This window comes from Apiospora aurea, assembly GCF_038362705.1.
Source record: "Apiospora aurea strain CBS 24483 chromosome Unknown utg000006l_segment0_segment0, whole genome shotgun sequence".
Classification (NCBI taxonomy): domain Eukaryota; kingdom Fungi; phylum Ascomycota; class Sordariomycetes; order Amphisphaeriales; family Apiosporaceae; genus Apiospora; species Apiospora aurea.
In genome coordinates this window covers 178,288-201,097 of record NW_027117393.1, presented here as the reverse complement: position 1 = coordinate 201,097, position 22,810 = coordinate 178,288, and the positions used below count along the sequence as shown (strand labels likewise).

The 22,810-nt window shown below is 57.9% G+C and overlaps 9 protein-coding genes across 9 annotated transcripts; 4 read left to right on the top strand and 5 right to left on the bottom strand.

Moving 5' to 3' along the window:
- Positions 1–13: 13 nt before the first annotated feature.
- Positions 14–2,712, top strand: PG986_008652 (uncharacterized protein; the record flags this gene model as incomplete). Its single annotated transcript, XM_066844874.1, has 2 exons — positions 14–302; positions 395–2,712. The coding sequence occupies 2 exons, from the start codon at positions 14–16 to the stop codon at positions 2,710–2,712; spliced, it is 2,607 nt and encodes an 868-aa protein (XP_066697272.1).
- Positions 2,713–3,975: 1,263 nt separating this feature from the next.
- Positions 3,976–5,774, bottom strand: PG986_008651 (uncharacterized protein; the record flags this gene model as incomplete). Its single annotated transcript, XM_066844873.1, has 2 exons — positions 3,976–4,197; positions 4,254–5,774. The coding sequence occupies 2 exons, from the start codon at positions 5,772–5,774 to the stop codon at positions 3,976–3,978; spliced, it is 1,743 nt and encodes a 580-aa protein (XP_066697271.1).
- Positions 5,775–6,425: 651 nt separating this feature from the next.
- On the top strand, positions 6,426–8,495 carry PG986_008650 (gamma-glutamyltranspeptidase; the record flags this gene model as incomplete). Its single annotated transcript, XM_066844872.1, has 2 exons — positions 6,426–6,429; positions 6,547–8,495. The coding sequence occupies 2 exons, from the start codon at positions 6,426–6,428 to the stop codon at positions 8,493–8,495; spliced, it is 1,953 nt and encodes a 650-aa protein (XP_066697270.1).
- A 401-nt stretch (positions 8,496–8,896) lies between these two features.
- PG986_008649 (actin cytoskeleton organization protein) lies at positions 8,897–11,157 on the bottom strand (the record flags this gene model as incomplete). Its single annotated transcript, XM_066844871.1, has 2 exons — positions 8,897–10,285; positions 10,396–11,157. 2 exons carry the CDS (start codon positions 11,155–11,157, stop codon positions 8,897–8,899), a joined length of 2,151 nt encoding a protein of 716 aa, XP_066697269.1.
- Positions 11,158–13,269: 2,112 nt separating this feature from the next.
- Positions 13,270–14,571, top strand: PG986_008648 (uncharacterized protein; the record flags this gene model as incomplete). Its single annotated transcript, XM_066844870.1, has 1 exon — positions 13,270–14,571. One exon carries the CDS (start codon positions 13,270–13,272, stop codon positions 14,569–14,571), a length of 1,302 nt encoding a protein of 433 aa, XP_066697268.1.
- A 662-nt stretch (positions 14,572–15,233) lies between these two features.
- Positions 15,234–17,091, bottom strand: PG986_008647 (aspartylglucosaminidase-like protein; the record flags this gene model as incomplete). The annotated part of the gene is made up of 3 exons (XM_066844869.1): positions 15,234–16,522; positions 16,585–16,784; positions 16,838–17,091. 3 exons carry the CDS (start codon positions 17,089–17,091, stop codon positions 15,234–15,236), a joined length of 1,743 nt encoding a protein of 580 aa, XP_066697267.1.
- A 1,811-nt stretch (positions 17,092–18,902) lies between these two features.
- On the top strand, positions 18,903–20,670 carry PG986_008646 (actin-like protein 3; the record flags this gene model as incomplete). Its single annotated transcript, XM_066844868.1, has 6 exons — positions 18,903–18,937; positions 19,051–19,358; positions 19,429–19,475; positions 19,534–19,620; positions 19,716–20,549; positions 20,605–20,670. The coding sequence occupies 6 exons, from the start codon at positions 18,903–18,905 to the stop codon at positions 20,668–20,670; spliced, it is 1,377 nt and encodes a 458-aa protein (XP_066697266.1).
- Positions 20,671–21,635: 965 nt separating this feature from the next.
- PG986_008645 (uncharacterized protein) lies at positions 21,636–22,491 on the bottom strand (the record flags this gene model as incomplete). Its single annotated transcript, XM_066844867.1, has 2 exons — positions 21,636–22,191; positions 22,289–22,491. The coding sequence occupies 2 exons, from the start codon at positions 22,489–22,491 to the stop codon at positions 21,636–21,638; spliced, it is 759 nt and encodes a 252-aa protein (XP_066697265.1).
- Positions 22,492–22,536: 45 nt separating this feature from the next.
- On the bottom strand, positions 22,537–22,806 carry PG986_008644 (uncharacterized protein; the record flags this gene model as incomplete). The annotated part of the gene is made up of 1 exon (XM_066844866.1): positions 22,537–22,806. One exon carries the CDS (start codon positions 22,804–22,806, stop codon positions 22,537–22,539), a length of 270 nt encoding a protein of 89 aa, XP_066697264.1.
- Between the last annotated feature and the right edge of the window lie 4 nt (positions 22,807–22,810).

Here is a 22,810-nt window from a genome sequence, read left to right as displayed (position 1 = left end):
ATGACCTCAATAGATGCAAGTCCCGCAAACAAAAGTGCCACCGGCAGCTGCCGTCGTCGGATCCGCTGAGCAGCAGCCGCCAGGATGCCAACGGGGGAAGAACTACGACAGCCGCGCCCCATGCCGGTACTGCCAGACGCACGGCTTCGCGTGCGTGACGACGCAGGCGCGCAAGAAGCGCGTCTTCGCCAGCGTCGAGGAGAGCCTGAGGACGCGCGTCGGCCTATTGGAGTGTCTGGTCAGGGGCCTCGTGCCTGACGCGGCGGCCACCTCTGCCGACTTGTCGAGCATGGAGGGGTTGCGTGCGCTGGGGGCGGCACTGGGGATTGCCATCCCGGATCAAGTCCATTCTGATAGCCACCAAGTTAGCAGCGGCAGAGGCACGCCCGCGGAGGTGTCTTCGTCAACAGACCGCCAGTCGGGGAGATTGACGAGAGCAGCGGCAGGACCAAAATTGCCGCCGACCCCACGCAGCAGCAGCCTACGCACGAGGACAAGGAGGCGGAGAAAATGCCCGTCCTGCGCGACCAGCAGGGCCAGATGCAGTACATCGGCCCCGCCAGCAGCTACATCTTCCAGATCCGCATGCGCGCCCTCCTCGCGGGGCGGGATTCGCACGGCCGGAGCCAGCAGGGCCAGTTCTTCCTCTTCGCCAACCACGCCGCCGATAAGGACTGGGTCGGCAAGGTGGCGGATCTCGGGCGGGAGATGAGCAGCGCCGGGCGAACTTCTCCTTGGGGAGAATCTCCGGCATCCGATAATGGTAGTAGCGAGACGGATGGCAGCAGTAGCGACGCAGACGACGATGGGGAGCGCGAAGCATCAATACAAGCAGATGAGAGTTTCTTGTCAGGCACTGTCCCGGACCGCCTCGTCGACGCCTTTTTCGAGCGCATTCACCCCGACTTCCCCGTGCTGTCTGAGGATTGCTTCCGGCGCAAGTACGAGCGCTTCCGTCGCCAGCAGAAACCCGCGCATTCGGCCAGCAGCAGTAGCAACGCCGATATCGACGCATCCTGGATCTGCAGTCTCCTGTGCATCCTCATCCTCGCGCGACGGACAGTGCCTCTCGACGACAACGACAACGACAACGTCTTGGCCTTGTCCCTCGCCCGAGGCCAGGAGGCCGAAGACCGCTGGTGGCGCAAGGTGCAGGCCCTGCTCCTCGCCGCGCTGCACCTGAACAACACCAACAACAAGGACTCGTGCTGGACCCTGACGGGGGCCGCGGTGCGCATCGGCATCGCCATCGGCCTGCATCGCGACGACGCCAAGTTTCAATGGCAGCATGGCGGTGTCGCCAGTTCGGAAACAGCAGCAACGCCCCAAAACCCCGGGTTGTTGCTGAGGATACGCCTCTGGTGGACATTATACCAGTTCGAGCTGATGCAGGCTGCGTCGCTCGACCGGCCGAGCGCGGTTTGCGACGCCTCGTGCAGCACCAATAGCGCCTCCATCCAGCCTCTTAATGGAAATACCCAAGGAGTTGATGTGACGATAGAGTACTACTCGACGCGCCTGCTTCGGATGCTGTCGCAGGCGTGTCGGGTCGTGCGGATCATGAACAACAGCAGTTCCTCCACCAATGGCGAGGTTGCCGAAGATACATATAACGGGCCACTATCGCCGGCGGCCAGTCTTATCCGGGATATGCGGAGGTGGAGGGACAACCTCCCGCGAGAGCTTTCCCAGCAGGCTGCCACCACCGTGGCAAGCAACAACCATAAACAAGAATCAGGCGACTTGATGACGCCGCGGTCGAGAAGGACGCTCCTTCTGATGCACGTCCAATACCACCACATCCTCTGCGTCGTCACGCGCAACCCCATGCTCACCCTGACAAGCCGCCTCTACGACAACAGCAACAACTCCACCACCACCAATACCAAAAACGACGGCCAGAAGAAGCAGCCCCGCCCCGACACCCTCGGCGTCCCCGAAGGCGGCGGCAGCTGCAACGCCTTCCTGGCCGACGTCTGCCTCGACGCGGCGCAGGCGTCCGCCCGCCTGCTCCTCCGGCTCGACGCCGACGGGCTCTTCGACCAGGCCACCTGGTGGGACTTCTACTTCCTGTACCAGGCGGCGCAGGTGCTGGTCCTGGGGGTCATGTACGACGCGAAGCGCGGGGGAAACCGGCAGGGTAGTGATGGCAACAACAATAATAGTAGGTTGAATACATCGCGGGCGCTGCTGCGGAGCTGCGCCGAGCTCGCGGGGCGCGTGGCGCGGAATCCGCTGGTGCCGGGCACGATCCATCGGTTCGCGGTCGTGGTGGGCGAGCTGGTCGGGCTGGTGGAGGATTTCATCCGGGGTCCAGCCGTAGGAATAAGCCCTACCGCTGCCGCAGGCCTTACCATCGCCACCACCAATGTACCTTCATCTGCTTCTTCATGCTTCCCGGTCGCCGAGAACGTTGGCCCTCACCAACAACCACCTTCGTATAACCACCACAAAGAGATACAACACCCCGACGGCGATGATTCGGCTTCCCAAATGGATATCGACCCCGCGCCGATCTTCCAAGAAGGCACTACTGGACTTCACCACCCGGAAGTCGGTGACGACATGACCCTGGCGGAGACGCCGTCGGACATGCAGTTCCCGGCCGACATGGCGGCGCACTTCGGGTTCCCGGACGGCTCCTGGACGTATCGGGAGGGGCAGTGGAACGATTTCAGCAGCATGATACTCGGGGGCGAGTACGGGCCCTAATGCGGATGCTGGACTGGACTGGGACAGCAGCACCGACATCTGGTTCTCCCAGCTCATGCAGACAGAATAAACAGCAAAGCTTAGGTATGACAGAATACGGATGCTCGCCGCGTGACGGGAAGTAGATGTGTTCTGCAGACATAGTTGATGTACAGGATATTACAAAACGGGCTATCCTTGGTTTGCCTGCTGGCCGAATGAACATATAGATCCCCCTTCCTCAGTTCAGAGGGATTCGAACTGCTAGAAGCACACTATAGCACATACTGTATACAACACACACAGTAACCGAGCAACCAACTGAAATTCAAAATAAGTCTGGAAACCAGTTCCCGAATATCTTTTATTTCCACTGTCTTACGTACAACGAGTTCGATCAAGCCTTAACTCCAAAGTTTCTCTGGTTTCCAACTCCCAAGATAATTCGTTGTTTTCTACCCGCCATCAACTCGAGTCGCTAGAGAAACTATCCCCATCCGTTTCCGGCACTGACGTATACTGGGACCAGGCGTGGTAGTTCCGAACCCCACGCAGATGCCCATCATCGCTACTGTCACTATCCTCGAGCCCGCTCTCTCCCCAACGAACAGTTCGCTGCGCCGAGAAGAAGCCCCTACCCGGGAAACTAGGTACGCGCCCCCGCAGACGACGGCGAGATATATAATGAAGAAGCCCAGTACGGCGAGGGTGGTTGGGAGTGACGGCGCCATCGCTTAGGTGTTTGTGTATGGGTTTTGGTGCGAGTTAAATAAAGGCTGCTTGTTGTGTGTGTGTGTGTGTGTGTGTGTGTTGGGAGTATCTTGCGGTATCCCGTATGAGCCCCCTTTTTGGCATCAACTTTGATGGAATTTTCCGGTGTCTTGCTGGGTGGACAGCCAAGCCCGGAGGCGACACCTGGCCGAAATTCCCTATTTAAGCGAATAAAGGAAACTTCAAAACAAGGTCATTGTACGTGGAATCGGTTCTTTGTTCTCCTGGACAGTGACTCAGTGGGATAACATTATGCATCACTTTTGACCAGTTGCTTGTTTTTTAGTCAACGAATGTGTCCCAAGGCTGGCTGTCATGGTACCGTCATCTTTGAAAACATGAGTATTTGCAAAGGGGAGGAATTCGGTGTATAGTCACAAGCTCCAGTTCCCAGCAAGCAACCTCGAGGGGAAAGAACATTGATACTGAAGACTCAAATGCAGCGAGGAACTTCTATTACTGTTGAGTCACATCTTAACCGTGTCCCATATAGCCAATTTCAAGCAAATCCCATCATGCCTGTGTAGTAGCCTCCTGTGCAGTCTCGCCCTCAACCCCCTTCATCTCCTCCGTAGTAGTCTGGCTCTCCTCCACATCCACCCGGTTCAGCACCGCCACCCCCTCCACATGCCCCGTCTGCGGGAAGAAATCAAACCCAATCAGACTCTCGATATCATACCTTACCTTCTTCCCGCCCTCCTTGCCACCAACAACCTCCTGACCCGCCTCGCCCGTCTCCCCCGGACCAAATGCCCCACGTCCCGCGCCTGCGTATGCACGTTGCAGCTCACATACACTACCCGCTTCGGCCCGAACCGGAGCAGCTGGTTGATGAAATTGGCGTCGCAGCCCTTGCGCGGCGGGTCGAGCATGACGACCGTCTCGTCGGGCGGGTAGTCGCCCAGGCTCTGGAACAGCTCGTTGGCGTCGGCGGCGATGAACTTGGCCTGCGAGTCGGGCAGGCGGTTCGCGGTCGCGTTCTTGCGCGCGTACTCGATGGACTGCTCCGCGATGTCGATGCCGACGCTCTGCTTGAATTGGGAGGACAGCGTGATGGTGAAGAGGCCGGAGCCCGAGTAGGCGTCGACCAGGTACTTGATGGGAATGGAGGAAGAGTCGGAGTTGGACTTTGGGAGGATGTGTTGGCGGATGTAGTCGGTAAAGGGGGGAAGGATGGAGTTGTTATTCTGGAAGAAGGAACCGGCGGGGTTGTGGAAGACGAAGTCGTCAATGTACTCGGTCGACATGCCCTTGTTGTCCGTCACGCACGTCTTGTAGTCCGTGTGGCGATCCGACTCGACCACGACCGCATCCGACGGTATGGAGGCGGACTCGGACTCAGGGGCAGCATCCTTCGGTACGCGCTTGGTGCTCTCGCGCAGGAGAATGGTGGAGCCGCGAGTGTACTTGCCGAACTCGGTCTCCATCCGCTCGCGCTCCTTCTTCATACCCACCCGCACGGCATCGGTGCCGATGGGGCAGTCTTCGATATCAATGGTTTTCCGCGACCCCTTGGGCATGTACCCAATAGGCGGCCGGCTAGTAAACGGGTTCTTGCCCCGGGACCAGCCCGAGGGGCCGTCAAAGTGCGGAGTGAGCTTGGTGCGGTAGCCGTACTGGAGCGGGCTGCCGATGGTGTCCTGGATGGTGGGGATGAGCTCGGGGGGCAGCTCGGAGAAGTTGCGGTAGGCCTTCTCGACGATGCGGCGCTTGAGGCGCAGCTGCTCGGCGTAGTCGAGCATCTGGAACTGGCAGCCGGAGCAGGTGGCGAAGTACTTGCAGCTGATGCGGGCGTCGTCGCGCAGGGGCGAGGGCTTGACGATGGAAATGAAGTCGGCGATGGTGTAGCCCTCCTGCATGTGGCGGTAGGCCTTGACCTTGACGACGTCGCCGGGCACGCTGAAGGGCACGACGTAGACCTGCTTGGAGCCCTTGAGCTGGGCCAGGCCGTCGCCGGTGGAGGAGAGCTCGACGACCTCGACGTCGATGTGGCTGCCCTGCTCGGGCAGGGGAGGTTCTTCCGCGGCAGCTGAAGCATCCTCGCTCTCGTTTGCCTTTTGCGACTCCAGCAAGGCCTTGATATCCAGGGCGAGGATTTCTTCGTGAGACCCCGACTTCATGTCGCGTTCCCGCTTGCGCATCTTCTTCTTGTTGTGCTTCTGTTGACCACCGCCATTCTGCTTGAAGGGCCGCTTACCCTGTTGACGGGGTGCACCAGCACCAGCAGCGGCAGGTCCTTGGTTTGCATGTGGTCGCGGCGCAGAACCTGCGGCGGGTGCCGCAGGGGAAGCAGCAGCAGGAGAATCCGACATATTCCAAACTCTTCTTACTTTGAACGAATATGACCGAGATGGCAGGGGAGTGACAAGAAGAGACCGGCCCCCCAAAAACAGACGCGAAAGGCCTTGGTGAGAGATTCGCATTGATTGGCGATTTTGTTTGCCAACAACTTGTTGTCTTGTCTTGAATCCTCAAGTCAAGTCTTGTCAAGCCGATGTCAATCTCCTTCACTTTTCACCGAGTCTGGGTCTGGATCGGAATTGTAGGTTGCATTGGACCGTCTTGAAGCGACAAGCAAGTGCAATAAAATGCTTCCAATGCAGACCCTGTGATTGGGCGGGTGCCTGCATAACTGGAGCACAGCTAATCTAGTGGGGGCCAAGCTTTCGAGACTGGGGCTTATCTTATCTCTCTAAACTCTCCCTCAGGGTGTACCTCCGATTATGGTACTTTGCCGTCACGTCAATTGGTAAGAGACCTGGGAAGCATGGAAGCTATTTGTCATCCGCTTCCTCTTCAACCTGGCCGAGGGTGAGGTGTATCTATCTCTAAATGTGAGCACGGGTAGTCGGGTGTCTTATTCAACAACTATACGGGTCGTGTCTTTTCTCATTTCTTGTTTATTGTTGCATCTTGTCGTACATTTCGAAAGGTGACCTCGATTGCCAGCCAGGGGTTTCGAGATGGGTAAGTACATGCATGCTTTCGGTAACACCTTAAGCCCGCATCAGATTGCTGCAACCAATATATCCAATATTGCATTCAACAAATGTCCGAGTACAGCCAACTAACAACCCGTCACAGCAATCTTCAAACCCATACCCGGAAGCCTCATCGCTCTCCTTTTTACTGCTTCATCTCCGGCTGCTGCTCTCGCCGCACCACCATCATGGCACCAGCCAGACTACCAAACCGGCCAAGCCGTCTTCGCGCACCATGACCACCTGGTCTCATCATCGCCATCTGAGGAGAAGCTAAACAGCACCAAAGGCGCCGTAGCCAGCGAATCCAAGCTCTGCAGCCAAATCGGCATCGACCTCCTGGGCCGCGGCGGCAACGCCGTCGACGCCTGGGTCGGCACCCAGCTCTGCGTCGGCGTCACCGGCATGCACCACTCGGGCATCGGCGGCGGCGGCTTCGCCCTCGTCCGTGACTCCGCCTCGGGTAACTACACCGTCATCGACTACCGCGAGTCCGCGCCCGCGGCCGCCCACGAGGACATGTTCAAGGACAACGCGCGCGCCAGCGTCTTCGGCGGCCTCGCCGCCGCCGTCCCCGGCGAGCTGCGCGGGCTCGAGGCGGCCCACCGGCGGCTGGGCAGCCTGGCGTGGCGGGACGTGGTCCACCCTGCGGCGCGCGTCGCGCGGCGCGGGTTCGAGGTCAACGAGGACATGGTGCGGTACATGCGCTACGGCGTCGAGTACGCCGGCTGGAACTTCCTGGTCGAGGACCCGAGCTGGGCGCAGGACTTCGCGCCGAGCGGCGCCCTCGTGAAGCGGGGCGACACCATGACGCGCAAGCGCTACGCCGACACTCTGGACGCCGTGGCCGAGGGCGGCGCCGACGTCTTCTACAAAGGTCCCATCGCCGACGCCACCATTGCTTCTCTGCAGGCCGCCAACGGCACCATGACGCACGCCGACCTGTCGAGTTACCAGGCCATCCTGCGCGAGCCCATCAACATCACCTACGGCGCCCACCGCCTCTTCTCGACGGGCGCGCCCTCGAGCGGGGCCATGTGCCTCGGCACCCTCAAGCTCATGGAGGGCTACAGCGACGACTTCGGCGCCGCCAGCACCAACCTCACCATGCACCGCCTCGACGAGGCCATGCGCTTCGGCTACGCCGCGCGCCAGCTCCTGGGCGACCCGGACTTCCTCCCCGCCGCCGACCTGGCCCGGCTCGAGCGCCGCCTCCTCTCCGACGCCGGCGCCGCGCGGACCCGGTCCAAGATCCTCGACAACACGACCCAGCCCATCGCGGCCTACTTCCCGACCGACAACGACACATCCACCGTCCCCATGACCCCGGTCTACGCCCAAGCCTCCCACGGCACGTCCCACGTCGTCACCGCCGACGCTTCGGGCATGGCCGTCTCCTCGACCACGACCGTCAACCTGCTGTTCGGCAACCTCCTCATGGTCCCCGCGACCGGCGTCATCCTCAACAACGAGATGAACGACTTCAGCATCCCCGGCGTCTCCAACGAGTTCGGCTACGCGCCCAGCCCCGCCAACTTCGTCCGGCCCGGCAAGCGGCCCCTGAGCTCCATCAACCCCGTCATCATCGAGTCCCGCGAAACCGGCGCCCTCTTCGCCGTCCTCGGCGCCGCGGGCGGGAGCCGCATCATCAGCTCGACGGCGCAGGTGGCGTGGCGCCTGCTCGAGGGTGCTGCCGACCTTACTGCGAACCACGGAAAAGGAAAGGAGGAGGAGAAGAAGAGGAAGAAGAAGAACGCGACGACGATGCTCGAAGCCATCCGCGAGCCCCGCCTGCACGACCAACTCATGCCCAACACGGCCGTGTTCGAGTACTCGTTCGACAACGCCACCGTCGCCGGCCTGGCCGCGCGCGGCCACAACGTCACCTGGGTCCGCGAGGGCCAGAGCTCCGTCCAGGGCATCCGCGTCCTGCCCCGAGGCGACGGAGATGATGATGACGATGATTCCTCTTCCCGGATCGCTGGGTTCGAGGCCGTGGGAGAGACAAGGCAGAAGAACAGTGGCGGGTTGACTTCGTGGGCGGAGAATTGAAAGAAGAAGATGAAGAAGGCGTTACTTGTTTACTATTGTGAATTGCGGTACATAGATGGGTCAGATCAGCTCGGATGCTTTTACTCTTTACTTAATCATCATGTTCAAGAAATAGAATTTTGTTCAAATATCACTATGGCATATGGTCGCATGAGCATGTGAATATGGAGTTTCGGTATTTGCTCGAAATCCAAGTCATGATTACAACCGACGATCCCTAGACATTTCTGCTTGGTTTAGGATGGCGGCGGCTCATATGCAACCCCTTTTCATCAGCATGCAAAGAGACATCCACGAAGCGCATTGGAATGTAACCAGTTCATTTAAGCATAGGAAACCATACGTTGTTTTATTTTTCTACCTCAAGTCTGAAGTCATAAAACTTCATATCAATCAATCAATCAATCGATCTCCTCCACGATCCTAGCCGACCCCCCATCCTCCACCAAAATCTTCAACGCATTGACCGTAACCTCGACAACCTCCGCCCGCCGGCTCTTCTTAGCACACTCCTTCAGAATCTCGAACCCGTCCGCCAGCTGCACCTTGGCGCGCGCCGCCTTGCCCGTCTCGCCCTCGCACGACAGGATGTTGTAAATGACAAACACGCCCCGGTGCCGCAGATCCTCGTTCTCGTCCGCGCAGAGGCCCAGGATCATGTCCACGCCGCGCTCGCGGTTCAGGATGTTCTTGATGACGGGCTCGTACGCCGTCAGCGACGCCAGCGCGCCACCCGCCGCGCTGCGAGTGCCCTCGTCTTCGGCGTCGGCGAGGGCGAGCAGGATGTGCAGCCGGTTCTTGGCCCGCGGGTTGTCGGCGCCGTACAGCTCGACGCCGTCGTAGCATTGGACGAGGTTGCAGACCAGTTCCACCGCGGCCTTGGTCACTTTGCTATTCGAGCTCAGGATCTGTTCCTCGATGGGTTCCCAGGCGGTACGGATAATGGTAACTCGCGTATCGTCGTCGGTGGACGCAAGATTCGTCAGGGCCATCAAACTCTCAAAGGTGGGAAGAAGGTCGCGTCGTTCTGCTGCGGGGTCTGGCTTGATGATGGAAGCCAAAGGACGGATGGCCGAGCTCTGGGGCCTTGCCCGACTGCCACCAAATACCAGCGCAGGGTTTGTACTGATTAGGATCCTGGCCAAAGCCTGTGCGGCTGTCCTCTTTGCCGAGTTTTCAGTCGTGTGTAAGGCAGACCACGCCGCGATCAAAAGAACGACGGCACCCTGCTGCGCCAGCTGTCCTCGAAGCGGGGCGGAAACAGAGAGAGCGTATATGATGTTGATAATGATGGCTAAAGAGGCGAGTGACCCATTCCTGCTGTGCGTAACGAGGACCGGCACGAGACCGACGTTAAATACAGCTTTGCACCGGGCTGCGACATGCTCATCGTCGTTGAGTGGGTTGGATGTCGCCGTTTTCCCTCCAGCATTGGCATACGCCTTCAGCTGGTTCATTTTCTTCTCCTCCTCCGATAACGTAGGCTGATATCTTGTAAGATTTGCGAAAATGCTGAGCGCGCCGTAGGTCGTGGTGGACTTGGGCGTCGCCTCTTTCAGAATATCCACCAGGCTTTTCAGCAACGGCGTGTTCTTGATAACCTCCTCTTTCACCGCCGGTTGAATGGTGGCGTACGCCAGGCCTTCGACGGCGTGGTTCTTCCCGTGGTCTGCATTGGTTAGTATCATAGTCGTGAACTTGGTGGCGAGGTCCTCGATGCTGGTGGTGGCCAGCGAGACCCTCGAACCCTCCGATTCCTCCCCCGCAGGCTGTGCTGCTGAAGGTACCGCCTGAAGCCTCAGGTCAGCCAGCCCATCCTACGATCATCCCCACTTCTCACTTCCAGTACAGGTGTTCGAACGCCGGGGGGCGAAGCGAGCGGGAGCTTCAGAGTGCCTACCCTCAGTTTGGCCAGGATGACCGCCGCCAGGTTCTGGACCGCCTCCGAATGGCGGCGCATCGCGATGGATCCGTGGGTGCCCTCGACTTCGGTGTCGACCGAGTGGACGGCCGAGGACATGGTGCTCGGGTCCTGGTCGACCACTTCCTCCAGCCATTCCGTGCAGTACTTGACAATCGCCTCCCGGCAGTTTGCGTTCATGGACGCGGCGTTCAGCATCTCCAGGCACGCCGTCTCGACCTTTCGACTCTTCCACTTGCGGCGCATCAAGGGTCCTAGGCTCCCCAGGAAGCCTTCACTGAGGAACATCTCGGCAGTGATATCCGGTGCGATAGGAAAGACGGCAGCAGCCACACAAAAGGCGACAATGTAGTCGTCGTAAGTGCCGCGCTTCATGCGGTCGAAGAAGAAGTGAGTCAGAGCCTTGGACCCGTCATCTCCAGCCGCCTTCAGGTAAGCAGAAACGGTCAAGATGGCGTGGCCACGGACTTGTTCGGCTTGTCTCATATCGAGATAGCTGAAGACGCTGTCGATGCAATCGTCGTCGAAGATTTTGCATATGGACTTGTGGGACTTGTCCTTTTGGCCAGCGGCAAAGTCATCGTTGAGAAGCTTGGTGAGGAGGTCCAGAGCTTCGCAAGTGTCGACGTCTTCTTGGCCACCCTGCATGAGGCGGGCGAGAAGGAGCTGCGTCTGGTCCAAGTTGCTGTACTTGGCCATTTCCTCCTTGTTGGAGGTGATGGCGATTTGTGCCTCCTCCATGATGGACGGACAGGGGGCAGTGCCTCACAGGAGCAGATTGAGTCAAGTATGCAAGAATGGCTGGGTGAAATCGACGACCGTGGACGATGTGATGTAGGTATGGTGAAACAAAAGAAGAATAAGTAGAAGCGGTGGTGGCTTGTGGTCGACTGTATTCGTCAGTTGAAGGGGTATTTGTCAATCTTGCTATCCCTCTGGAGCTTTGTAAGACGGCTTTGGCGCACAGAAGAAGGGCCACGTTCTGAAGTAGATTGGACCCAGATTGGGTAGGAGAGGAGAGGAGAGGAAAGGAGAGGAAAGAGGAGGTGGAGATGGGAGGAAACAGAGGCTCGAGGCTCGACGAGAAGAGAAGAGAGCGAGTCTAATAAGAAGCAGTACCAAGATAATACCTATCCGGGACACTTGGGCTTTTGCCGCTTGGCTGCCTGGATGTGCGACAAGGGGGGGGAGCAGTAGGCAAAGTCAGAAGGGGATTGGCTTCAATTCACCTGCAGGGCGAGAGCCAGCCAGCCGTAACCTAGTATGCGCGCGCGCGGGTCTTCCTTTATTTTCTTGTCGGGATGTACTGGCTGTGGTATGGCTGATGGAGTTAGGAGTTAGTATGGAAGAGGCAATAGTCGCAGGTACTGGGTACAGTCAGAGGGCGCGGGATGACTTTGATTGTTCACATGGCCCTCGTGCTGGGCGCCATTGGCGAATCCGGGGCGGCGCAAGGCACAAGGCAATGCAATGCTCACCATGCGTCGTGCAGCCTTCTCGGATGGTACGGCCGGTTGGCTCTAATAAGCTGCCTCGGAGGGGGATTGCGTGGGATATGGGAAGCGAGATATGGACGTACGGCTCGGTGTTTGGCGGGGTTGTTACAATGCCGTAATGGGATGTGGTGGCATCAAGCCTGAGATCAAGAGCGAGAGAGCAAGATCAAGATCCGGATGAAAGGGCAAGCGAACAGAGAGAAAAGTGTAAAAGGGTCTGGACCGGGTCTGTACAGCCCGTCTGAGTGAGTTGATTGTCTCGTCGTTCGTCGTCGGCGAGGACGTTCCGGTCAGTTCAGCCTTACGATGTTTTGACTAGGTTAATTGCTGGTGCTGGTGCTGGCGCCAGCTCCAATCCCAACATCTGGTCAGGTAGGTGTGTTGGAGTACATGAGCAGCGAGCTTTGCGTCGCGGGGAAAGTCCGCCGTCCAGACCAATTGGCTTCGACGCATCCTGCCCCGCCTCTACCTCTCTACCTAAAGCTTGATGGAGGGGCATCCCATGAACCTCGACTTCAATTGTGAAGCTCAAATATATTGGAATCGGTCACTGGACAGAATCATGCGAGAATGCACCTACAAGATGAACTGATCAAGCTCAGAGAGAACCGAGAACAAAAAGAAAAAGAAAAAAAAAAAAAGCAAGGCCATATGCCAAGAGCCTCACGGCCCTCTGAGCTGTGACAAGACCTGCTGTCTCAAACCTACGCTCCCGCATCCGAGTCCAGATGCGTGGAATGTTGAGGCCCGATTCGCCCTGTCATTGTCATTGGAGTGTCGAGATGCGCGAGGGGCTTGGTGCAACTGTTTTGGCGGTTTCTTCCAGCCAGACGTTTGTTTCCTTTTGCGACACGAAGGGTTGGCGTTGTTGCATTCCAGCTCTTGGCACGTCCGCCGCGGAATGCGCCAGGCAGACAGACAGCTCAACTTGCCTGGAAGAAGCCCGTCGACGTGCCTATTTCTGATGGGGCCAAGCCGCTAAAACAATCAGCGGTCCACTAAATTTATCGAAGCTTCGAATGCCTGGCCTCCCTTGTCGCAGAGAGCTAAGACCATTCCAAACAACATCTACTCTCGTCCTACCTAGGATGAGCTTTCGGTGAAGAAGACGTCAGGCAGGCAACAACCACCAAGAGGTTAAGTTGTACAGTGTGGTGGAAAGCGTGCTACGCGAAAGTCGAACGTGAGGTTGAAGAAGTAAGCGCAACACCGCGATCGACTTGCACAACCACCAGGCTATTATGTCCAGTCTGGGCCGGATGCACGACGATCCCAGGCTCTTGATGCGTCACTGAGTCCTCTTGCGCGCTGCGTACCCTTCAGTCTCTTGATCCCCTCCCACGACCTCCTCTTCAAGATGAACCGCATCGACGCCTCGGACCACTACGAGGTCACGGCCACGGGCCAGACGCCCTCCCTCCTCACCATCATCCTCGACACCAACCCGCGCGCCTGGCAGGCCCTCGGCCCGACCCTGTCCATCTCGGCCGCCCTCGCCAACATCCTCGTCTTCGTCAACGCCCACCTCGCCTTCGGCAACGACAACCAGGTCGCCATCCTGGCCGCCCACAGCCATCGCGCCGTCTGGCTCTACCCGAAACCCCCGAGCAGCGACTCCAACAGTTCCAAGAATGCACTCTCTTCGTTCAAGAAGAAGGCCGGTGTGGGAGGAGACGGGGACGTGGAAATGACAGGCGTGAACGGGAACGGAAACAGTCACAAGAACACAGCCGCTCCCTTAGGGACCTCGGCCAACAAGTACCCCCAATTCGCCGCCATCGAGTCCTCCATCCTCTCCTCCCTCCAATCCCTCATCGCCGAGACCGACGCGGCCGACATCCCCCTACACGACCCTCGTCGCCGGCGCCCTCACCACGGCCCTGTCCTACATCAACAAAACCGCCCTCTCCTTCGCGCCCGCGAAGCCCTCCTCGACCGACCCCAACGCCAACACCACCGGCAACAACAACAACAACAACGGCAGCGCCGGCGCCGCCGCCGCCGCAGTAGCCGGCGCCCAACAAGCCCCGACCCTGCACGCCCGCATCCTCGTCCTCTCCGTCTCCGACTCGGAACCCGCCCAGTACATCGCCACCATGAACGCCGTCTTCGCCGCCTCGCACGCCCGCATCCCTATCGACACCCTCTCCCTCTCCCCCACGCCTCCCCCACCTTCCTCCAACAAGCCGCCTTCATCACGGGCGGCAGCTACGTCTCCGCCAGCCTGAACCCCCGGGGACTCCTCACCTACCTCATGCTCGGCTTCCTCCCCGACGCCGAGGCCCGCGCCCACCTGCTCCAGGCCACCCAGGACCGCGTCGACTTCCGCGCCGCCTGCTTCTGCCACCGCGACGTCGTCGACACGGGCTTTGTTTGCAGTGTGTGTCTGTCCATCTTCTGCGAGGTGCCCCCCGGCGACGCCGGCTGCCTCACCTGCGGCACCAAGCTCGCCCTCGGCAACTACGGCAACAAGCCCGCCGTCGTGCCCCGCAAGAAGAAGAAGAAGAAGCGCGTCAACGGCGTCAGCGGCAGGGAGGAGACGGGCAGTGCTACTGGTACCCCCCGTACCTTGAAAGCTTTCACTCTGGAAGTTGAGTTGGGTGGGTGGCAGCATGTAGTATTGGATCGTTTGCGTTGTAGGATTCGCCACAGAGGCTGAGCAGTCAGTCATAAGATAAGGAAGGATTGGGCTTTTTACCAGGGTTCGGCGTTTTAAGGGAGACGCGGAAGCATTCTAGGATTCAGCAATGGCATTTTCATCGTTTGCTCGTTTAACACCGCACTGGGCGCAAGAGAGTAGAAGAGAAGAGAGTAAATGGAAAAACAATTCATGCTACGAATACTGCTCTATGGGTCTATCTAGTGAGGTCTCGATGCCGAGAACTGGTGCAGGCTCAATCTGGAGGCTCGGGAAGAGGGTCCATCATCTGTCATATCCAGCATTTGGCGCCCCGACCGACTGCCACGAGAATACCAACCAGTATCATGACCCAACAGGCCCTATCGACACTTTTGTAGCTGCAGAGGGTGCTTGGGCCATGTAAAATCATCCCCGGAGGAAATAGGTATACGAATAAGGAGGGCGATAGCAAACAACCAAAATCCTAGGGTATCAAGTTCAACGCCGAGAATGCGGAATCGAGACGATTTCGTCGAAGAAGAAGAATCGGAGAGAGTTTTCTGAGAGAAACCCTTGGGACTTCTTCAGGACTTCGGGGGCACATCGAAGTTGAAGTGCAATCCGAACAATGTCTTCCATCATAGGATAGACAGAACTCAGACCAAGTCTACAGGACAGGAAAGAAAGATGGGCGGATTCCGTCAATCCACCGAAATCTTCCTCCCACCTTGAGCGACCCTAGAGCTGCCTTCGGGAAGTCGACTCATGACGCAGTATGGCTCGCGGTCGTAGCTGCTCATGCTTGCCAGAGCGAAGCTGTCGGTGTTGTGGGCAAAGTACAAGTAGTAGCCTCTGGGGGCCTTCTTGACAGACATGACACCGATCGCTCCAGTGCTGGTTGAGTACTTGACGCCAGGGTGCTCTGCGAAGTCGTTAACCACGAACCCCTGGAGAATGGCGCTCTCGTCGTCTTCCGGAACATCGACCCCTCTAGGCCCTCGTCTGGTTCCGTGATAGAGCCGTTCAGCACACTTCTGGGCCGCCATAGTCGTGGCCATGTGCTCGCCAGTGCCGCTGGTCACCGCGCCCACCGTGATGCCGTCAGGGTCGTCCTCGCTGACAGGGACGATAGCGGTACCGATACCAACAAGAGCAGCTGGGCCGACACGGCCACGAAACTTCATACCAATGCCACCAGAAGAAGAGGCAGCGGCCATGAAACCGTTCTGGTCAATGGCTATGGCGCCCACCGTGTCGGTAATGAGGTCATCTCGGAGTTCAGCACCGACATTGTTGGAGGGCTCGGCAGGCCGATCTTGTTCTGCCAAACCTGCATTTTCAGTCAGAGATGCCGTTGATTCCCGCAGTGGAGAGTTGTGGTTCTTATCCACGTCCATTCTGTCGTCCTCCTGGCCATCGGAGTCCTGGGAGCCCGTATTGCTGTGATGGGTTATGAAACGTGGTCGCTTGCTGACAGATGCATCCACGGACTGGTTGGAAACCACGGCTTTCGGTGCTGCTAGGGAACCAAGGAGGTGTAAGTTCAGGACACCGCGTTCCTTCGGCAGGTGTCGAGTAGGGCTGGGCAGGGGAGATTGAGGGTTCGAGGCGTTTCTAGGCGAGGAAGAGGGTCCATTCTCCGAGGGCGTGCTAGGCTGACCCGGAGAGTCTGGCTGTCCCTCGTTCCACATTCCTGTCATGATGGCGTTGGTGTGATCTCGCTGGTCCTTCTTGTTGGTGCGTGCGTTGACCTGCTCCGGAGTCTTCTCGCCCAGCTTGGCTCGTTCAAGGTCCTCTCTCCAGCGATTGTAGCGATCCAGGGCATTGCGCGAGATGAGGAGGTCGTTGGGTATGATGGGCACATTCTTGTCCCAAGCAAAGTCTTTGGCACCATTGCCGACTAGAAGGTTCGGAGGAACTCGTCGAAGGGAGAGGGGTTCGATGCTAGTTTCGAGTATAATCTTGGCCAAGGTGACTGGGTTCTTGATGTCTGGGAGAGGTGTCAGCCGGCTTCATGCAGAAACAGGGAGCATCGACGATTTCTTTACTTACTGGGGACAGCACCACACGCGCCACTTCGGCCGTAGTGATCAACAACAGTAGCATCACACTCGACCGTACCATCTATGGAAAGATTGCTGCCATAACCTGCGTTGGTGATCTCCTTGTCCTCGAGGACTCTGATGGCTGCTTCGACCGCTTCAGTGGCCGGATAGCCGCTCTTGAGAATCTTCATGCCGGCGCGCGCAGCACTTTGTTTGCCAGTGTCAGCATGATCTGTCACGTTAGGGCAGTAGTCACTTACTCGCTGCAAGCTTGCAGATGAATTCGTTCGTTGGCGGTACTATGGTAACCAGCACCAGCATGGATGAAGATGGCGGTAACAGGCGGCTTCCAGCGTCTACCTTTCCGATCTGCTGCGCCGTCCAGCCAGGCTGTCAATGCTGGGTCTGAGACGGGTTGGGCATTGTGCCACTCAGGTACTTCAGTACCTTCAGGGAAGATGTCGGTCTTGAACTCATCGTTAGGATCTAAGTCAAAGTCTCCGTCGTAGCTCATGATGGAAGGACCACTAACCCGATGTGAGCGAGCCGGCTGGGAAGATGCAGGCTTGTCTTGCCCGAGCTTCCTCTTGCCCAAGTGGTAAGAATGGTTGATAGTTTGCCCACCTTCCTGGGGAAGGTGTTGCTTGCCGCCAGACATGGAGATGATTGCCAGCGTTGGGCTTGTGGTTTTCAATGGCAAGAAACCGTCTTATGTGGTCAAGAGATGGAAAACCCCAAGCGTTGTGTTGTGTTTTGGGATGTCGCGGGTTTCCGTCACATCTGCTTGAGGCCTGGAAGAAAAGGTACCATGTGTATGGCTCTGAATCGGTTTGGGTTTGGGACCCTGTTGTGACGTTGATGCAGGAGTTGAGGATTTGTGGCTGTTTGTGGGACCCGCGTGGTGGATTGTCAACCAAAACAACGACGAGAAGTTCGAAAGAGAAGGCAGCTGAGAAGTTCCACTACTCCGAAAAATAATCGGACTGGAGTGGTGGGCGAGATCCTACTGCAGCAGACTCTCCAGGTCTTGCTCGGGATTTGGTCGAGGGATCGCGAAAGGAGTTGCTGATAACACCAGAGCAGAGCTGCAGGTAGTAATGGCACTAGACTTGAGACGCGCGGGTCAAAGGCCGTCGGCAACGGGTCCCTGGCGGTACAGTGTTGTATCAAGGCTAGAAAGCAGCTCGCTCAACTGGCCCCTTTCGTCGAAGATGGACAACAAAGACCGGAGCTGCAGCGGTGCCGGATATCGTCGCCCGTTGACTCGCGGAAGAAGCGAGGTGAGTTGAATTTGGAGGAGTCAATGGTGCGAACCATGCACTGGAGGAGACGAGACCTCTATGAATGATGCAGTGTAAAGGCGTCAATGACTAGAAATGCTGTGTTGGATGATGCCCAGTGGATATAACGATATGGGCCAACTCCGAGATGGAGTTGATGATGGAGGAAGAACAGAGGTTGGCAGAGGTTCAGCACAAAATGGGATGGCTTCACTGCTCGGCCTGGGGTGGATGATTTCAAATCCAAGTCAGTCGGGCGTGGCTTCCTTCCTTAATCTCGCTTTCGGTGAAGTGGGTGTTGAATGTAGTGCCTGCCTTACTTGGGTGTTTCTACAATACTCTCCACGATATTCACCATGTACCAGAATTGTTTCACTACCTGACGAACAAAAGGTGTTACTACTTGCGATTTACGTTGTGACGCTCCTGGGCTCTGATGGCCATGTCTCAGTAGACAAATTCGTAAACTCACATGTGATGATGTATGGTCATGATGCGAAAGCTAGCTGTATCGTTGCCTGCTCTGCTTGCATTCATTGAGCTTCAACGATATATCACACGCGCCCACCTGCAGTTGTCAGGATGCACAGCAATTGACTTCCCATTACTTAAGCCCAGTTGATCGTGGTGGGGCAGAGAGCATCAGTTGATCCCAGTTCCCAGCTCTTTGGTTTGGACAGCAGCAGCCTGCAGCCTGCAGCCTGCAGCAACCACCAGCAGCAGCTCAGTGCAGCTCTCAGGCTCTGGCCCCCGACCCCCCGAGGAATTAACCCCACTAGATCACCAGCCACATCGATTCCAGCACGGGTCCCGCTGCCTGAGCATGGCACCGCCACAACCCCCTACATCACAGCCCAAACGTCGAGCTGCGTGCTGCTCCCTGCAACTCTGGTGATAGGCAACGTAATTATTCCCAGTGTTGGGAGAGCACCACGACGCCAGCTTCCCAACTATCCCTCCCCAAAAGTCGACCAGCTCTCCGCGCTCAACACCCAATCCCTCTACAATTGCCACTTAATCGCCGAGCGCTGTATTCTCCTTCAAGATGGCGAACCAAACGCCGGCCGTTGTCATGGACAAGTACGTTCGACCTTCACCTCCCCCAACCCCGCAATCCCGACAGCGGCCAAGCTGGAATCCCGTGTGTTGTGCTGACTTGATTTTCGAACAATAGCGGTACGGGCTTTTCGAAGCTTGGTACGAAATCCTCTCTCATCCGACCACTTCCTCGCGCGTGATCCCCTTGCTTACCTTGCGCCCTGGGCGTCTCTAGGTTTCGCCGGTAACGACTCTCCCTCCTTCGTCTTCCCGACCGCCATCGCGACGAAAAGTGCCGGAGGAGGCGGCGGTGGTACAGGCTCTGGTCGACCAGCCGTTGCGAACAAGCCCACTTTCCTGACTGGAGGCGCCGGCCCCTCTGGCCATCTGTCGGGCAAGCGAGGAACCGAGGATCTCGACTTCTTCATCGGCGATGAGGCCATCGCGGCCTCGGGAGGACCAGGTAAGAGCCAAGAATCAACAGTCAATTGAGAACAAAGACGAGGACGATTACTGAACCAGACTGCGCCCAGGATACGGACTGCACTACCCCATCCGTCACGGTCAAATAGAAAACTGGGTATGGGCTCCTTGAGAACGAACGAACGGGCTGGAACAGACAACTGATGCCAGGACAGGATCACATGGAGCGCTTTTGGTCGAACTCCATCTTCAAATACCTGCGAGTCGAGCCTGAGGACCACTACTTCCTGCTGACGGAGCCTGTAAGTTGAGCCCTCATTCTGTCCCGAGTGCTAGCAGATTGGCAGATGCTCGAACAAGTCGCCCCTGACCGCGGTACTGACAATCCGCCCCACAGCCTCTGAACCCTCCCGAGAACCGAGAAAACACGGCCGAGATCTTCTTCGAATCCTTCAACTGCGCCGGTCTCTACATTGCCGTCCAGGCCGTCCTGGCGCTTGCTGCCTCGTGGACGTCAGCAAAGGTGTCGGATCGCTCCCTCACCGGTACCGTCATCGACTCTGGCGATGGTGTCACCCACGTCATCCCCGTCGCCGAGGGTTATGTCATTGGTTCCTCGATAAAGTCCATCCCCATCGCCGGTCGAGACATCACCTACTTCGTCCAATCCCTGCTCCGCGACCGAGGCGAGGCCGACAGCTCCCTGAAGACGGCACAGGAGATCAAGGAGGAGCACTGCTACGTCTGCCCCGACATCGTCAAGGAGTTCTCCCGGTACGACCGCGACCCGACCAAGTTCGCCAAGCACACCGTCAGACAGCCCGGTGGCCGCGAGGTGACGGTTGATGTCGGCTACGAGCGTTTCTTGGCGCCCGAGATCTTCTTCAACCCCGAGATCTACTCGTCCGATTTCCTGACTCCCCTGCCCGTGGTCGTGGACACGGTCATCCAGCAGAGCCCCATCGATGTTCGTCGGGGTCTCTACAAGAACATTGTGCTGTCCGGTGGCAGCACCCTCTACAAGGACTTTGGTCGCCGATTACAACGAGACATCAAGCACCTGGTCGATGCCCGCATTCGTGCCAGTGAGGTTCGCAGTGGTGGCGCGCGGAGTGGCGGTTTGGAAGTGCAGGTCATTACACACAAGCGTCAACGACACGGTCCCTGGTTCGGAGGCAGCTTGCTGGGACAGACGCCTGAGTTCCGCTCGTACTGCCACACGAAGGCCGAGGTTAGTTGCTCCATCCATGTGTTCTGGTGGCCATTTACTAACATTCACGCGACAGTACCAAGAATATGGGCCCAGTATCGTCAGAAGATTTGCCTTGCTTGGAGGTCCGGGTGGCTCTTAGATTTCCCTTACTTGCACTGGCGAAAAGGTTTTATAAGAACTTCATGTATAGGAGAAAGCCGGTTGGGAATACCAACACCATGATCAATTTACGACGACATTCAGCTGCCATGGGACCGAGTGTTGTAACTTTTGGCCCTTTTATTCTTGTGTTTTCCTGCGTCTGTTTCCTCGTGATGCATGCAATTCGATCCTTCTATTGCACTTTTCTGAATATATCTACACTTATGCTTACCTATCTCAGCGGTTTCGGACCTTCACATGTATTGGCGATTGGCAACGTTACTACCTCACCGATGTTCTCGTCACAGGACCTGCCAGTTCAACCTATTCCCGCTTCGCTTCAGATCAATCGGACCACGCCCAACCTCGAATATTGTTAAATGACGACATAGATTCATGAGAATCACATCGGACACATCTGGATTCAGGCGAAATTGGGGATCGCCTTCATCGGGCGTTTCATCTTGGCCAACGCCGGACTTTCACAGCTTATCTTAGCACCCAGGCCATAACTTGGTTAGTCTATGGCCACAAAGCACAGCATCGCGATATGTTGGCGGTGATACGCATGTGAGTATGTGCTTGTGCAAGATCCGTATTGCGTTACACATTACCCACGTATCTATATACTGCTCTGCGTTTTTCATTCTGCCTACATCTTGCCTACATCTTCAAGTGCCACTTGACGATATACAAGCCCCTTCCCATTAATTCATTAATCAAACCCCTGAGTCCACCCCTATTTCTCTTCAATCTGCTATGGTGTACTCACTCAACCAGTTGCGCCCCTCGTCCTGGCATTCCCCTTCCTCTTCCTCTTCACCCCCTCTGAACATGCAAGATACCCATTTATTTGGCTTTGGCCATCGTCGCGGTGGTGGTGTCACAAATCCCATGGGGGCACGTGATGACGGACGTGGTAATAGAAATGGCCGCGGCCTCGACGGCGGTGACAGCGTCACCTCATCTTCCGCGCGCAGCAAAAGGGGCGGGAATAGTGCTGGCGGTGACGGTGGTGGCGCCGCAGGGTCCGTAGGGGCACATGAGGACGGAGACGGCGGCGGGCTCGACATTGGCAGCAGCAGGAGCGACTTCACCCTCATCCTCATCTTCTTCGGCGGCAGCAACAGCAATGGCATCACGCGCCCGCTGCCTCCGCGCCGCAAAGATGCTGCGCACATTCAGCTCGTTCAGGCACGACGCCGGCGTCGTGATGGCCATGCAGATGCCGTACCCGCAGCACCAGTCGGTGCTGCACGCGGTGCCGCCCGTGCAGTCCGCGTTGGAGGCGCACTTTGTGAAGCTCGAGCAGGACTGGGTGACGCCGAGTTGGACGCACATCGGCACGCCCAAGGTGTCCTTGACGCAGTAGCAGAGCTGGGTCGAGCTGCCGGGGCAGAGGTTCGTCTGGAAGGAGCCGCACGTCTGCGGGTTCGTGCAGGCGGGCGTGACGGTCGCGGTCGCGGTGGAGGTTACGGTGCTCGGGGGAGGGTCGTGGTGCTCGCGGTGATGGACCAGCCTGTGGGAGGATGTGTCGAGTCAGCATGTCTCCTTATGTACATGCGTGGCCATATTTATCACAAAGAGCAGGGAAACGGGGCAGATCTCACAGTTACAAGCCGAGGAGTAGTGCGGCGTGGCCCCGGGGTACGACTCGGTGCAGAAGCTCGCGTAGGTGGGGATCGTGGCCGGAGGATCCCGGGCCTGCATCGCCGGGGAGCTCCGCGAACCGCGGCCGTGGCGGCGACTCGCTTGTTCTGCGCAGCGGCCGCGACCGTGACGGTGGTGGTCGTGGTCCTACATCCCGTATGGTTAGCATATCGCGGGCCGAGTGGGCGGGTGTAAGAGATACAGAAGGGGCGTCTTACGTCGGTGGGGGAGTCACGGTGGTTTGCATATAGGCGGAGCAGTCGGCCATGCGGACGGACTGGTTCGGCACGTCGGTGGCGGTGCGGGTGCCCGTCACGGCCCGGGCGCAGTTGTCGTCGTAGCAGTAGTACGAGGTCGCGGCGACCTGGACCCAGACGGCGGGGAAGGGCTTCCCGTTGGCATCCAAGGGGGCGACGTCCTGGTTTGCAGCAGCAGCCATGACGGCCGTCCCTGCGAGGATGGAGAGGGTCGCTTGGTACTTCATTGTG